We start from the raw sequence: 16,282 nt of genomic DNA, 5'->3' as shown, positions 1-16,282 counted from the left end.
AGATCACTGGATGAATTATTGGGATATAAACTGCTGTTTATGATTATAAATACTTTTGACTATAAGCATGAAGGATTTTTAACAGCCTCTTATCAGTAGCGTCTCATAAATATATGTTCTACTGGATAATGTTTCACCTATTGCCATACATTAGATCAAATATGCCCTATGAGTTATGACTTATTTCTTCCTACAACTCCTATTCCATAGCCCCATATCAGAAATGGTGAACCAAAACAGTAGGCAAGCACAGCAAGTTTAGTGACACATATTGAGAAGGAGTACTAAGAAAGAGAGTGCTGAGCACAAATTAAAGACTGTGTTATCAATAAAGGATGGACAAATGATGAAACTGAATAGGACTGGTGATCCTTGTTGGCATCAAAATGGCATGCTATCTATCAATCCCTGATTCATTTGTAACTGATCGTGTTCTGGTATCATTTAGATTCTAACAAGGATCACCAGTCTATCCAGTTTCATCATCCACTGCTTCCAAGAGGGACTGTTTTATGTATGCACTACATTTTCAGTGGCAACACATGCCGTTGGAATGCATATCTAACAACACCCTCTTCAGCATCATAACACCTTTGTGTTTCATTAGTTGGCTTGCATCCTACATATATTGATGGGTTTAGAGAAAGGATCGCCAACGTTTTTTTAACTGAGAGTTACACCTGCTCATGGAAAAGTCTTCCTTAGCTGTTAGCAAATTTATCACTGAAAATAGTGAACACATGTTAACATTACACTATGACAATGCTAAGCAGGATTATCAGTAGTGACAACCCAAATATTTCTGGCAAGGTCACCAGCAGAAATGCCACTAAAACACTTATCAATATTAAATACATCCATTTGACTAATGAAGTAACAGCAAAAGCAGTGCAAATCCTCTAGTACAAACGATGTAATCATAGCAATAAGTCACCCCATTTTCAATTGACTTATCATTCAACTATTAACTTTATATGTGTTTTGGAATTTCAGCCTTTTGTCTTCATCAGCATGTCGGCTTGTGAAAACACACATACTTTTCTACGAAATACCACTTTCCATCGTGGGTAAAAAAAACACAACTTTTGAGGAAAAACAATTCTTCCAAAAATCAAGTTTTGCATTTAAAACATCAGTTTTCTATTTAGGCTTCCAGTGGGGAACATTGTTTATTAGAGAATTACACAATTTGAAATAGACAACGTGAATGTGTACACGTACATACACAGAAACAGATGAATGCACAAGAGGCTCCTAAATGTCACACCTCTGGATCGATATCTAACTCTCCTCAGCTTTTTGGCTGACCATGCACCCACTAAGATTTTCATTACGGCTCCTGCAATCCCATTCTTTGGTGGGTCAGCAATTGTTACTGCTCACATTTTTCATGGCACTCTTATTTCATTTATTGTTCATGCAGATGATGTGGCTACAACATGGCAAATCACCTTGTGACTTAGCTAGATTTAGAGGGGAGACAGAGTCATGTGTCAGACCTGTAGGCAGATACAGGTTGTGTCTGAAGGTTTTCATGAGACCCTGCAATTGGTTTGGCTGGATGTTACTTTACAAATCTTGAGACAAGCGTTGCTGTATTTTTTGAATATGCACAGACTCTCTGAATGAGGTACTTGTCTTGGCTGTACCTCTGAGAGTTACTATGAGGGTGCTTGTAAGCTACCTGTAGCTCCCAATCTACTCATTGTAGACCCCTGGTTTAGAGCTACCTAGTAAAATCAAATAATAATATATAACAGAAATAGTAACTGCACAGTCTGTACACTACACTGGTAAGTATTAGCACAATCCACATGTAGGATTGAGCCCTCCTTGACATGGAAAATCTTTCCCTCTAATAGATGAACAGTTATAAAGATTAGAAGTCACTGTACACAATGAACATGTTTTAACTTGTCAATGTTTCATGAAAATAATAGTTTAAAAAAATCTAGTGGATTAAAAAAAAATATTTTTTTCAAAGTAACTCTAATTTCTCTTCGACTCCCATAGGGCCCTCCCGGTAACACTGGCCCACCTGGTCCACCTGGTCCTCCAGGTCCTGGCATTGACATGTCTGCCTTTGCTGGTTTGTCTCAACCTGAGAAAGGACCTGATCCTCTCCGTTACATGCGAGCTGACCAGGCCTCAAGCTCACTTCGCCAGCATGATGCTGAGGTTGATGCTACACTGAAATCTCTGAACAACCAAATTGAAAGCATTCGTAGCCCTGAAGGCAGCAGGAAAAATCCAGCCCGTACTTGCCGTGACCTGAAGCTGTGCCATCCTGAGTGGAAGAGTGGTATGTGCTTCCAGATTGAGTCCTTTGGACTTTTGTACTTGGGAATTGTATATTTTTCTGTGTAAACAAATTATTGCAGTGGTTATTACAGACGATAGGTGTCCAAACTATCAGGGAATAGTGCAAACACAAAGGTGACTATGAAGTCATGTGAGTGATTGAGTGAATCATAACCCTTGTATAGCCTATTATGTGTAGCTAACCACCTCTAGAGATATTCATATTCAGTAAATCCTTGGTAACCATATGTTAATCAGACATAAATAATAATTGAACCATCAAGTTGTCTGATCTGCAGATCATGAGCTGACCAGCGAAATAAGCTCCTTCTATGCTAACCGAGCACCATTAAACTGGGTAATACTCCCACCAGCAATGGAATATACTATGACATAAATGTCATATGAGGCACTTTTAAAGCATATTGTAATTAATATGACATTACTGTTATCATTATTAGGAGCTTGTTAGGAATCACCTCTCAGCTCTGTTCTAAGACTACTATAGAACATTTCATGGATTGTATTCATGTTGATCTTTCCCTCACACTCCACAGATATTCAATCCAGCAGTTAGACACCATACAAAGAAAGTAGGCTCCAATCCATTTCAAAGGAGACCGCATATCTGCTGTGGCTTAAAAGTGTCTACACAGTGATTCCTAGAGGTGTCATTGGGAGAAAATGACTTACTTGAATCCGAGAGGGTTTGGAGTAGTATGAAGCAATGCACTCTTGTGTAGCTCATTTTAATGCCCTCAGTTCACATATTTTGCACAAACTTAGTGCTTTTTCACAGAACAATTTTGCCAGGTGAAATCTGATGACATTTTTGAAGTACAAACCTCAATACTATCAGTCCTTCAGATGTTGTCAAACATGACAAAAAGAATAGCATTCAATGTTATCCCACATTCTGAGCCAAGCACCTTGGAATGGGAAGGCAGGACCACACTGGAGAAAACTGTACCCCATAGTATTATAGTTTCCCTGGCTAGTATCACTACAATGAAGTTACTCAAAACACCAATGAGAGTCTAAGTATTTATTACTATGAAATGAAATATGTTGTTGTTCAAATGAAATGCAGCTTTTATGTTTGGTGCCCATAGAGCGCTTTGTCATGCTGAAGTATGCTATATAAATTCAGTAGCACTACTAACAATAGCAGGAGTGCTTTTTTTTTTTTTTTTTTTAAAAGAATGTCATGGATTAAATTGCTATAGATTTGACTGTAAATAATCAGTTTTCCAGACAAAACAGCACAATTATGTAGGTCCTTGGTGTAGGAAGTTGGCTCTGTATGTGCTATTTCAAAGTAAGGAATAGCATGCACAGAGTCCAAGGGTTCCCCTTAGAGGTAAAATAGTGGTAAAAATAGATAATACTAATGCTCTATTTTGTGGTAGTGTGGTCGAGCAGTAGGCTTATCCAAGGAGTAGTGTTAAGCATTTGTTGTACATACACATAGACAATAAATGAGGTACACACACTCAGAGACAACTCCAGCCAATAGGTTTTGTATAGAAAAATATCTTTTCTTAGTTTATTTTAAGAACCACAGGTTCAAATTCTACATGTAATATCTCATTCGAAAGGTATTGCAGGTAAGTACTTTAGGAACTTCAAATCATCAAAATTGCATGTATACTTTTCAAGTTATTCACAAATAGCTGTTTTAAAAGTGGACACTTAGTGCAATTTTCACAGTTCCTAGGGGAGGTAAGTATTTGTTAGGTTAACCAGGTAAGTAAGACACTTACAGGGCTTAGTTCTTGGTCCAAGGTAGCCCACCGTTGGGGGTTCAGAGCAACCCCAAAGTCACCACACCAGCAGCTCAGGGCCGGTCAGGTGCAGAGTTCAAAGTGGTGCCCAAAAACACATAGGCTAGAATGGAGAGAAGGGGGTGCCCCGGTTCCGGTCTGCTTGCAGGTAAGTACCCGCGTCTTCGGAGGGCAGACCAGGGGGGTTTTGTAGGGCACCGGGGGGGACACAAGTCCACACAGAAATTTCACCCTCAGCAGCGCGGGGGCGGCCGGGTGCAGTGTAGAAACAAGCGTCGGGTTCGCAATGTTAGTCTATGAGAGATCTCGGGATCTCTTCAGCGCTGCAGGCAGGCAAGGGGGGGATTCCTCGGGGAAACCTCCACTTGGGCAAGGGCGAGGGACTCCTGGGGGTCACTTCTCCAGTGAAAGTCCGGTCCTTCAGGTCTTGGGGGCTGCGGGTGCAGGGTCTCTCCCAGGCGTCGGGACTTTGGATTCAAAGAGTCGCGGTCAGGGGAAGCCTCGGGATTCCCTCTGCAGGCGGCGCTGTGGGGGCTCAGGGGGGACAGGTTTTGGTACTCACAGTATCAGAGTAGTCCTGGGGTCCCTCCTGAGGTGTCGGATCGCCACCAGCCGAGTCGGGGTCGCCAGGTGCAGTGTTGCAAGTCTCACGCTTCTTGCGGGGAGCTTGCAGGGTTCTTTAAAGCTGCTGGAAACAAAGTTGCAGCTTTTCTTGGAGCAGGTCCGCTGTCCTCGGGAGTTTCTTGTCTTTTCGAAGCAGGGGCAGTCCTCAGAGGATGTCGAGGTCGCTGGTCCCTTTGGAAGGCGTCGCTGGAGCAGGATCTTTGGAAGGCAGGAGACAGGCCGGTGAGTTTCTGGAGCCAAGGCAGTTGTCGTCTTCTGGTCTTCCGCTGCAGGGATTTTCAGCTAGGCAGTCCTTCTTCTTGTAGTTGCAGGAATCTAATTTTCTAGGGTTCAGGGTAGCCCTTAAATACTAAATTTAAGGGCGTGTTTAGGTCTGGGGGGTTAGTAGCCAATGGCTACTAGCCCTGAGGGTGGGTACACCCTCTTTGTGCCTCCTCCCAAGGGGAGGGGGTCACAATCCTAACCCTATTGGGGGAATCCTCCATCTGCAAGATGGAGGATTTCTAAAAGTTAGAGTCACCTCAGCTCAGGACACCTTAGGGGCTGTCCTGACTGGCCAGTGACTCCTCCTTGTTATTCTCATTATTTTCTCCGGCCTTGCCGCCAAAAGTGGGGCATTGGCCGGAGGGGGCGGGCAACTCCACTAGCTGGAGTGTCCTGCTGGGTTGGCACAAAGGAGGTGAGCCTTTGAGGCTCACCGCCAGGTGTGACAATTCCTGCCTGGGAGAGGTGTTAGCATCTCCACCCAGTGCAGGCTTTGTTACTGGCCTCAGAGTGACAAAGGCACTCTCCCCATGGGGCCAGCAACATGTCTCGGTTTGTGGCAGGCTGCTAGAACTAGTCAGCCTACACAGATAGTCGGTTAAGTTTCAGGGGGCACCTCTAAGGTGCCCTCTGTGGTGTATTTTACAATAAAATGTACACTGGCATCAGTGTGCATTTATTGTGCTGAGAAGTTTGATACCAAACTTCCCAGTTTTCAGTGTAGCCATTATGGTGCTGTGGAGTTCGTGTTTGACAGACTCCCAGACCATATACTCTTATGGCTACCCTGCACTTACAATGTCTAAGGTTTTGTTTAGACACTGTAGGGGTACCATGCTCATGCACTGGTACCCTCACCTATGGTATAGTGCACCCTGCCTTAGGGCTGTAAGGCCTGCTAGAGGGGTGTCTTACCTATACTGCATAGGCAGTGAGAGGCTGGCATGGCACCCTGAGGGGAGTGCCATGTCGACTTACTCATTTTGTTCTCACTAGCACACACAGGCTTGCAAGCAGTGTGTCTGTGCTGAGTGAGGGGTCTCTAGGGTGGCATAAGACATGCTGCAGCCCTTAGAGACCTTCCTTGGCATCAGGGCCCTTGGTACTAGAAGTACCAGTTACAAGGGACTTATCTGAATGCCAGGGTGTGCCAATTGTGGATACAATGGTACATTTTAGGTGAAGGAACACTGGTGCTGGGGCCTGGTTAGCAGGGTCCCAGCACACTTCTCAGTCAAGTCAGCATCAGTATCAGGCAAAAAGTGGGGGGTAACTGCAACAGGGAGCCATTTCTTTACACAAGCCCCCCCCAGCCTACAGGCCAGGAGACTCAGCCCAAGCTGGGAGAGTCTTCCTAGTCTGTCAGGCGAGGAAGAGTAGGAGAAATAGGCTGGTTAGTTGCAGGGCCTACTCTGCCTTACATCCTTCTGTTCAGGTCATTCCCTTTGGGGAACTGACCCACTTCCACAGTGATAGGACCTAGTCTGAATTGCCTCTTGTCTGCCTCTTCAATGTCTCCACCCATTCTTTCTATTTTGGTCTTAGAGGTATCCACCTCTGCTAACCTTATCTTGGCCAGGGTTACCCCTAGCTTACCCAGAGAGGTTACCCAGAGCTGGAGTAACCCCACCATGACCAATAGGGTCAGGGGGCCTAACTTGCTATTTGGCATGGGGTCAGACCACCATGCTAAGGATAGTGCAGCCATAAAGGCTAACACCCAGCAGAGGCCACTGACAGCTGTCAGTGCCCAGAACCACACCTTTAGCTCTTCACCTAAAAGGGAAGGGGCTAAGTTATAGGCTTCTTTGGGTTCAGGTTGCCTGTCTGCTGTATTAGAGTGGGGGGTTACCACATCTTGTAGTAAACACCCTTCTTCCACTCTTTCTTCTGTTAGCTGAGGAGCCACCCACTCAGGTTTAACAGTTGCCTGACTAGCCAGGACTTCTTGTGGGTCAGGTTGGACTTTATCAGGGCCATTTTTGGAGTTCTCCCCTACTGGAGCAAAATCTCCTTGGCTTGCTGTAACCTTGGCTAAAGGTTGTCCACCCTTCCTACTCTGTTTTCTTTTCTTCTTCTTCTGGGGCCTGCTTGCATTTACTGCAGAGGCAGGACTTCCAGAATCCTTGGGAGAGGACTGGCACTGGACCAGTTTCTCTCTTGGGCTCTGACTAACCTCTGGGTAGTCATTTCCAAGGAGACAATCAAGGGGGAGGTCTGTACTGACTACTACCCTTCTCCAGCTAAGAGTGCCACCCACTTCTATGGGCACTAACGCCACAGGCCTCTTAGTGACCCTGTCTAGGCTAACTCTTACCCTGGCAGTCTCACCTGGGATGTACTGGTTTGAGAGCACCAGCCTGTCATGCACAATAGTGTGACTGGCACAAGTGTCTCTCAGGGCTGTGGTTGGGATTCCATTCACCAGTAGGTGGTGGAAGTGTCTACTTCCCTCTGGAATCTCCAACTCACCTGTTGGGCCCTGTTTCCAGTTGAAGGCTAGGAAGACCTCCTCATCTGAGGAGTCATCTCCCATGGCTACACTGGTTACCCCTGGAATTTTGTTCTGGGGTTTGTTTTTGGGACAAGAAGTGTCCTTGGTGTGGTGCCCAGACTGTTTACAGTTGTGGCACCATGCCTTAGTGGCATCCCAGTTCTTACCCTGGTACCCACCTTTGTTTTGGGTTGTGTCTTGGGGCCCACCCACCTGTTCTGGTTTTTGGGGGCCTACAGAGGACTCTTTTTCTTTGTTTCTAGTGTCACCCACTTTCTCCTGGGGAGTTTTGGTAACCCCTTTCTTTTGGTCACCCCCAGTGGAAGTTTTGGATACCCTAGTCTTGACCCAGTGGTCTGCCTTCTTTCCCAATTCTTGGGGAGAAATTGGACCTAGGTCTACCAGATACTGATGCAACTTTTCATTGAAGCAGTTACTTAAAATGTGTTCTTTCATAAACAAATTATAAAGCCCAACATAGTCACACACTTCATTTCCAGTTAACCAACCATCTAGTGTTTTTACTGAGTAGTCTACAAAATCAACCCAGGTCTGGCTCGAGGATTTTTGAGCCCCCCTGAATCTAATTCTATACTCCTCAGTGGAGAATCCAAAGCCCTCAATCAGGGTACCCTTCATGAGGTCATAAGATTCTGCATCTTTTCCAGAGAGTGTGAGGAGTCTATCCCTACACTTTCCAGTGAACATTTCCCAAAGGAGAGCACCCCAGTGAGATCAGTTCACTTTTCTGGTTACACAAGCCCTCTCAAAAGCTGTGAACCATTTGGTGATGTCATCACCATCTTCATATTTTGTTACAATCCCTTTGGGGATTTTTAGGATGTCAGGAGAATCTCTGACCCTATTTAAGTTGCTGCCACCATTGATGGGACCTAGGCCCATCTCTTTTCTTTCCCTTTCTATGGCTAGGATCTGTCTTTCCAAAGCCAATCTTTTGGCCATCCTGGCTAACTGGATGTCCTCTTCACTGGGGCTATCCTCAGTGATTTCAGAGGTGTTGGTCTCTCCTGTGAGGGAACCAGCATCTCTGACTATTATTTTTGGAGTCAGGGTTTGAGGGACCCTGTTCTCCCTAGATAGGACTGGTAGGGGGCAATTTTCCTCCTGGTCACTATCCTCTTCCTCTGAGTTGCCACCCTCAGAGGGGTTGGCCTTTTCAAACTCTGCCAAAAGCTCCTGGAGCTGTATTTTGGTAGGTTTGGGGCCCATTGTTATTTTCTTTATTTTACAGAGTGCCCTTAGCTCCCTCATCTTAAGATGGAGGTAAGGTGTGGTGTCGAGTTCCACCACAGTCACATCTGTGCTAGACATTTTGCTTCTAAAAGTAGTTGGAATACTTTTTAAGAATCTACAACTGGTTCTAGAATCTAATTCAAACTTTTACAAACTTTTAAACTCTAAAAGAAATGCTAAACAGGATCTAACACAAGGCCCTAGCAGGTCTTTTAAGAATTTAGAAAACTTTTCAAATTGCAAAAATCAATTTCTAATGACAATTTTGGAATTTGTCGTGTGATCAGGTATTGGCTGAGTAGTCCAGCAAATGCAAAGTCTTGTACCCCACCGCTGATCCACCAATGTAGGAAGTTGGCTCTGTATGTGCTATTTCAAAGTAAGGAATAGCATGCACAGAGTCCAAGGGTTCCCCTTAGAGGTAAAATAGTGGTAAAAATAGATAATACTAATGCTCTATTTTGTGGTAGTGTGGTCGAGCAGTAGGCTTATCCAAGGAGTAGTGTTAAGCATTTGTTGTACATACACATAGACAATAAATGAGGTACACACACTCAGAGACAACTCCAGCCAATAGGTTTTGTATAGAAAAATATCTTTTCTTAGTTTATTTTAAGAACCACAGGTTCAAATTCTACATGTAATATCTCATTCGAAAGGTATTGCAGGTAAGTACTTTAGGAACTTCAAATCATCAAAATTGCATGTATACTTTTCAAGTTATTCACAAATAGCTGTTTTAAAAGTGGACACTTAGTGCAATTTTCACAGTTCCTAGGGGAGGTAAGTATTTGTTAGGTTAACCAGGTAAGTAAGACACTTACAGGGCTTAGTTCTTGGTCCAAGGTAGCCCACCGTTGGGGGTTCAGAGCAACCCCAAAGTCACCACACCAGCAGCTCAGGGCCGGTCAGGTGCAGAGTTCAAAGTGGTGCCCAAAAACACATAGGCTAGAATGGAGAGAAGGGGGTGCCCCGGTTCCGGTCTGCTTGCAGGTAAGTACCCGCGTCTTCGGAGGGCAGACCAGGGGGGTTTTGTAGGGCACCGGGGGGGACACAAGTCCACACAGAAATTTCACCCTCAGCAGCGCGGGGGCGGCCGGGTGCAGTGTAGAAACAAGCGTCGGGTTCGCAATGTTAGTCTATGAGAGATCTCGGGATCTCTTCAGCGCTGCAGGCAGGCAAGGGGGGGATTCCTCGGGGAAACCTCCACTTGGGCAAGGGCGAGGGACTCCTGGGGGTCACTTCTCCAGTGAAAGTCCGGTCCTTCAGGTCTTGGGGGCTGCGGGTGCAGGGTCTCTCCCAGGCGTCGGGACTTTGGATTCAAAGAGTCGCGGTCAGGGGAAGCCTCGGGATTCCCTCTGCAGGCGGCGCTGTGGGGGCTCAGGGGGGACAGGTTTTGGTACTCACAGTATCAGAGTAGTCCTGGGGTCCCTCCTGAGGTGTCGGATCGCCACCAGCCGAGTCGGGGTCGCCGGGTGCAGTGTTGCAAGTCTCACGCTTCTTGCGGGGAGCTTGCAGGGTTCTTTAAAGCTGCTGGAAACAAAGTTGCAGCTTTTCTTGGAGCAGGTCCGCTGTCCTCGGGAGTTTCTTGTCTTTTCGAAGCAGGGGCAGTCCTCAGAGGATGTCGAGGTCGCTGGTCCCTTTGGAAGGCGTCGCTGGAGCAGGATCTTTGGAAGGCAGGAGACAGGCCGGTGAGTTTCTGGAGCCAAGGCAGTTGTCGTCTTCTGGTCTTCCGCTGCAGGGATTTTCAGCTAGGCAGTCCTTCTTCTTGTAGTTGCAGGAATCTAATTTTCTAGGGTTCAGGGTAGCCCTTAAATACTAAATTTAAGGGCGTGTTTAGGTCTGGGGGGTTAGTAGCCAATGGCTACTAGCCCTGAGGGTGGGTACACCCTCTTTGTGCCTCCTCCCAAGGGGAGGGGGTCACAATCCTAACCCTATTGGGGGAATCCTCCATCTGCAAGATGGAGGATTTCTAAAAGTTAGAGTCACCTCAGCTCAGGACACCTTAGGGGCTGTCCTGACTGGCCAGTGACTCCTCCTTGTTATTCTCATTATTTTCTCCGGCCTTGCCGCCAAAAGTGGGGCCTGGCCGGAGGGGGCGGGCAACTCCACTAGCTGGAGTGTCCTGCTGGGTTGGCACAAAGGAGGTGAGCCTTTGAGGCTCACCGCCAGGTGTGACAATTCCTGCCTGGGAGAGGTGTTAGCATCTCCACCCAGTGCAGGCTTTGTTACTGGCCTCAGAGTGACAAAGGCACTCTCCCCATGGGGCCAGCAACATGTCTCGGTTTGTGGCAGGCTGCTAGAACTAGTCAGCCTACACAGATAGTCGGTTAAGTTTCAGGGGGCACCTCTAAGGTGCCCTCTGTGGTGTATTTTACAATAAAATGTACACTGGCATCAGTGTGCATTTATTGTGCTGAGAAGTTTGATACCAAACTTCCCAGTTTTCAGTGTAGCCATTATGGTGCTGTGGAGTTCGTGTTTGACAGACTCCCAGACCATATACTCTTATGGCTACCCTGCACTTACAATGTCTAAGGTTTTGTTTAGACACTGTAGGGGTACCATGCTCATGCACTGGTACCCTCACCTATGGTATAGTGCACCCTGCCTTAGGGCTGTAAGGCCTGCTAGAGGGGTGTCTTACCTATACTGCATAGGCAGTGAGAGGCTGGCATGGCACCCTGAGGGGAGTGCCATGTCGACTTACTCATTTTGTTCTCACTAGCACACACAGGCTTGCAAGCAGTGTGTCTGTGCTGAGTGAGGGGTCTCTAGGGTGGCATAAGACATGCTGCAGCCCTTAGAGACCTTCCTTGGCATCAGGGCCCTTGGTACTAGAAGTACCAGTTACAAGGGACTTATCTGAATGCCAGGGTGTGCCAATTGTGGATACAATGGTACATTTTAGGTGAAGGAACACTGGTGCTGGGGCCTGGTTAGCAGGGTCCCAGCACACTTCTCAGTCAAGTCAGCATCAGTATCAGGCAAAAAGTGGGGGGTAACTGCAACAGGGAGCCATTTCTTTACACTTGGGATCTACCTTAATGGCCCTAGTCAAAGCTGAAAACTTAACCATTCTTGAAAGGATAATGAGAAGATACTAAAATTAAAAGTACAGATTGAATCCAGTTTTGTTGTTATTATATGTAATTAAAATGAAATTGTTTATAGTAGTAACCAGATAGAAATATGTTTGATTAGAATTAAAAACTATTAAAAGAAACACAATCATGCACATTAAAAAATAAGGAACACTAATGTTTGAATTTACATTGCAGGTGACTATTGGATTGATCCCAACCAGGGTTGCACTTTGGATGCCATTAAGGTTTTCTGTAACATGGAAACTGGGGAGACTTGTGTCTATCCCAATCCATCAAAGATCCCCAGCAAAAACTGGTGGACAAGCAAAAGCAAGGACAAGAAGCACGTTTGGTTTGGTGAAACAATCAATGGTGGCTTTCAAGTAAGTATTTCCCATCCTTTTTCTGTAGCACATAATGAATGTTAAATGTTGTGGATAGGTCTTGTGGTTAAAAATATGCCATTTTAAAAAGTGGGTGTGTTAAATGTTTTCATTATCTGCATAGTTGTATGAATTCAAAGCTCTCGTTCCATATTTCACTCTACAGTTCAGCTATGGTGATGACAGCTCTGCACCCAACACAGCCAGTATTCAGATGACCTTCTTGCGTCTGCTGTCAACGGATGCATCCCAGAACATCACTTACCACTGCAAGAATAGCATTGCTTTCATGGATGAGGCTAATGGCAACTTAAAGAAAGCTCTTCACCTGCAAGGATCTAACGATGTGGAGATTAGAGCAGAGGGCAACAGCCGATTTACATACCATGCATTAGAAGATGGTTGTAAGGTAAATTGCAGTTTAATAAACACATTGCTTCAATATTAACTAAAATAACAACTATAGTGCTGGGTGCATAGGTTGAAATGTTCAAGCCTGCTGTTGAAAAAAGCAATAATCAACAGGTAATAAGCACATATCCCAGCAAGGCCAACTCAGTCTCCCATCTTCCCACAGATCAGTAAATTGAGTACTGTAAGAGTTTGGATGTCATTGTAAGGTGATGTCACAATGGTAATTAGTTATATAGGTACTGCTAAAAATGATTCTATTTCATGAAGGAATGTAGGACTGCAAATAAAACATCAAGTAACCTAGATATTAAATTAGCTTTCGCAAAATGATTATATGTATAAAATTAAAAAGACAGATTTTTTTATTTACTAAAGTTTCCTCTAATTAATGTAGTAGATGTGGTATATGTGAATTAATTCAAGGATCAACCCAACTTTGCTACCCACAAATAAGTTTCTATATAACATGTAATGAACCACCTTAACTAAAATGAGCATCAGATTCATGATTTATATTTAACCTGTGCTCTGTGAAAGCTAGTGAAAGTTGATACAGGTTCAGGGAACCATAAACTGTCATGTTCAAGCCAGCAAATCTTTAGGCCCTTGCATTCTGTACTTTTTGGGACTAGGGTTACTGCCTTTGTGCCCTTGAAAAGGTTGGAACTTTAAAAGCGAGTAAGGAAATACTATCCAGCAAAGTAATGTAGATAAAAATATGGTAGGTGTCCATGGAAACGCATAGAAATTAAAAAATGTTCTGGTACTGAGTGGAAGGTCAGGAGGTTCAGAGGTGGTCAGTAGAATGATTGTTTAGAAAAAGGCAGTGAAAAGTACATTAGCTTGTGTAGGATGCTTAAAATAAAAAAAAAGAACAAGCATGCTAAATAAATAATTGATCGTGCAATTATTTTGCTTCTGCTTTTTAGAAGCACACTGGCAAATGGTGAAAAGTACATTAGTTTGTGTAGGATGTTTCAAATAATGAAGCATAAGCATGCTGAATAAATTGTTGATCATTCAATTATTTTGCTTCTGCTTTTTAGAAACACACTGGCAAATGGGGTAAGACAGTCATCGAGTACAGAACGCAGAAGACATCTCGCCTGCCTATTGTGGACATTGCGCCTCTGGATATTGGTGGAGCTGATCAGGAATTTGGTGTTGACATTGGCCCAGTCTGCTTCTTGTAAAAAACTTTTACAACAATCCAATAAAGTTAGATACAAATCCAAAGGGCCTGAGTACTTTCCAATCACTTTTAGAACATCTGCACTGAAAGGCTAAACCAACCCCAAAATCCCTTTTATCCACATGGTTATAGTTTGGACTTTTTTGTATTCTGATGCCATAACTAGTCGAAATAAAATAATGATGTTATTTATTTATTGTCTCCTTGAAAGACCCATGGGTCAGGTGAAAGTGGGAAACTAACTAGCATGTTTGAAGGCTGCCCAAATGGATGTGCGAAGTGCAGGTTTAACACAACCCCCAGCAAATTTCAGCAGGAGTGCTATGTATGATAATAAACAAAATGGTGCTATTGTTGTAAAACAAATGTGTATTTTTTATCATCAATTAATATAAAACCATTTGGAAAGTACAAACTGTTTCCAGCTTTTTCATTTTTGTTCCTAAAATATTTCTTGGACAGTGCAATTACCTGCCCTCAACTTTTTTTCTCAACCAAGATGAAGGAAGTTTATTACAAAATCTTTAACTTCCCTGTTTTAAGCTACCTCACACTAGGTGAAAAAAAGTAACTAAATCTTGAAGCTGAAGTAAACATACAGTAGCATTAACAAAAACTGGGATTTATGTAGGAAAGTCCTTTGGATTCCCTTGACATAATCATGCCAATCTTGGGATTGTAGGTTTAGAGAAGGCTAAAAGAGGAAGGGAGCTTCTGATGATTCAATAATGCAGGACAGAACGCCTGCTGATTTGTTGGACAATATCATGGAACATCCCAAGTACTTTGTAGCGGATGGCAATAAATTCAGCATTGCGGTAGCCATATGAATGATGTATAAAATGTAAAAAGAGTTTTGGGTTACAGCCATTCAAATTCTTTTAATGCTTTCCAAAGCCAGGTGTGTTGTCTGATCCAAACTATTTCCTAATGCCCTTTCCCAAAACCTCTAAATATTCCTTTTTTCAAATTGTCTTATCCTGTACACTTGTGGGAGGAGTAGGGGGGTTCTGGGTTGGGGGTATAAAGTGTTAGGGAATGGGTCAATTCATAGGCCCTATTCAGGGGAAAGGGCAAAAAGGATAAGTAAAAGAAGATATGTACTATTTTGTATATGTAAAATAGATTTTTCTAAAATATTTTGCAATACGGATTTTAAGTGTGGTAGAATAGGAAACATGCCCGTCTCAAACACTAATCTTTCTTCTGTGAAATAGTTCTGCCACACTGTACATGTCTCTATTTCTAGAGCCCCTATATTTTCAGCAATAAAGGTAGAAAGCTTTTCTATAAAAAATAAAAACACATTTTGTTTGAACATTTCTATTTGTATTATTTTCCATCTTATAATGTACTCTTTGTTGAATGATGTTTATCTTACCTTGGATATTTCATGACAAAATGAAACAACACAAATAAAAACGTTTAATTAAAAAAAATAAAAACAGTGATTCGTATTTCATCAGATCAATGGCATACCTTGTACCAATTGGAAGGAGAACAGTAAATGTAGTTTTGTGCAGGAAGGAGCACCTTCCTGCACAAAACAATCCTCTGAGGCATTTTCCTCTTTCACTCTGTGCTGCAGAATGCAAAATCCATGGGTGGATACACAGGAAAGTCCATGCTCCACCCACAGAATGCCTCCCTTGGGCAGAGTAACACAATGCACTGATTTGCGCAGTGTTACGTTACTCTAGATTTATCAAGCCACTCACTTTCCCTGTAATCGTAATATGAAGAAACAAGGTGGATAACCAGGCACATGACTTGTTAAAATGAACAAGGTATTAAAAATTAAAAATTGAATGTTCCACTTTGAGATGGTCATCCAAAAAATTTGTCATTTTTTCTTTTCTTTTCTTTCAGTGCAAATATTTAACCAGGGAAAGTTCGAACCAAATTTTATATTGTTATATTTTATGAACCAGTGTTTATTAACCCTTAAGGCGACATTGTTCATTAAGGTATAAATAGAGGTTTATCTTTCTGTCAGCTTTGTTTAATTACTAACCAATAATATATACAAAAAATCATATTGGGGCTTTTGGTCAGCCTCCTTTAGCCCTTGCTCTGTTAAGAGTGCTATTCACATGTTGGGTAAGCCTACTGAACAGCATTCATACAATGGGCAAAGGGTCAGCCCTCTTCAACCCTCAACCATTGATTTGCTTGCCAGTTCCATGCAAATCATGTGTCAGTCAGTCCATAGGACAGCCTTTGGGTGTTTGGAGATGTAGATAATGGGAGTGACATTATTATGCCTGTTTAGGTATGCATAAGCATTGAGAAAGGCGAGCATGGGGCGGCAAAGACAGGCAAATTAGTTGTCTCCAGCTATTACCACTGCACAAAGCTCATTCGCCCTCTGGGCAGTGAGGCTGGATATATCACTAACACCTGCGAAAAATGTGATAGCATCCATAATAAAAGTTTTTTGTTATTGGCACCTCCATCCTTGTAAAGCTTAATAAGCTTGAACCTAA

General features: G+C 43.5%; 1 protein-coding gene across 2 annotated transcripts in view; it reads left to right on the top strand.

Annotated features, from left to right (window-relative positions):
- Positions 1–15,114, top strand: part of COL2A1 (collagen type II alpha 1 chain) — a 110,740-nt gene extending 95,626 nt beyond the window's left edge. For both annotated transcript variants that reach the window (XM_069231048.1, XM_069231047.1), the window contains 4 exons: positions 2,014–2,302; positions 12,003–12,190; positions 12,357–12,599; positions 13,651–15,114. In XM_069231048.1, coding sequence (XP_069087149.1) covers positions 2,014–2,302; positions 12,003–12,190; positions 12,357–12,599; positions 13,651–13,797 — 867 coding nt within the window. In that variant the 3' untranslated portion in view covers positions 13,798–15,114. The remainder of the gene's footprint in view (positions 1–2,013; positions 2,303–12,002; positions 12,191–12,356; positions 12,600–13,650) is intronic.
- The last annotated feature ends 1,168 nt before the right edge of the window (positions 15,115–16,282 follow it).

Source organism: Pleurodeles waltl, chromosome 4_2 (assembly GCF_031143425.1).
Source record: "Pleurodeles waltl isolate 20211129_DDA chromosome 4_2, aPleWal1.hap1.20221129, whole genome shotgun sequence".
Taxonomy (NCBI): Eukaryota; Metazoa; Chordata; class Amphibia; order Caudata; family Salamandridae; genus Pleurodeles; species Pleurodeles waltl.
Note: the sequence above shows the minus strand (reverse complement) of the source record. Positions and strands in the feature narration are given on the sequence as shown.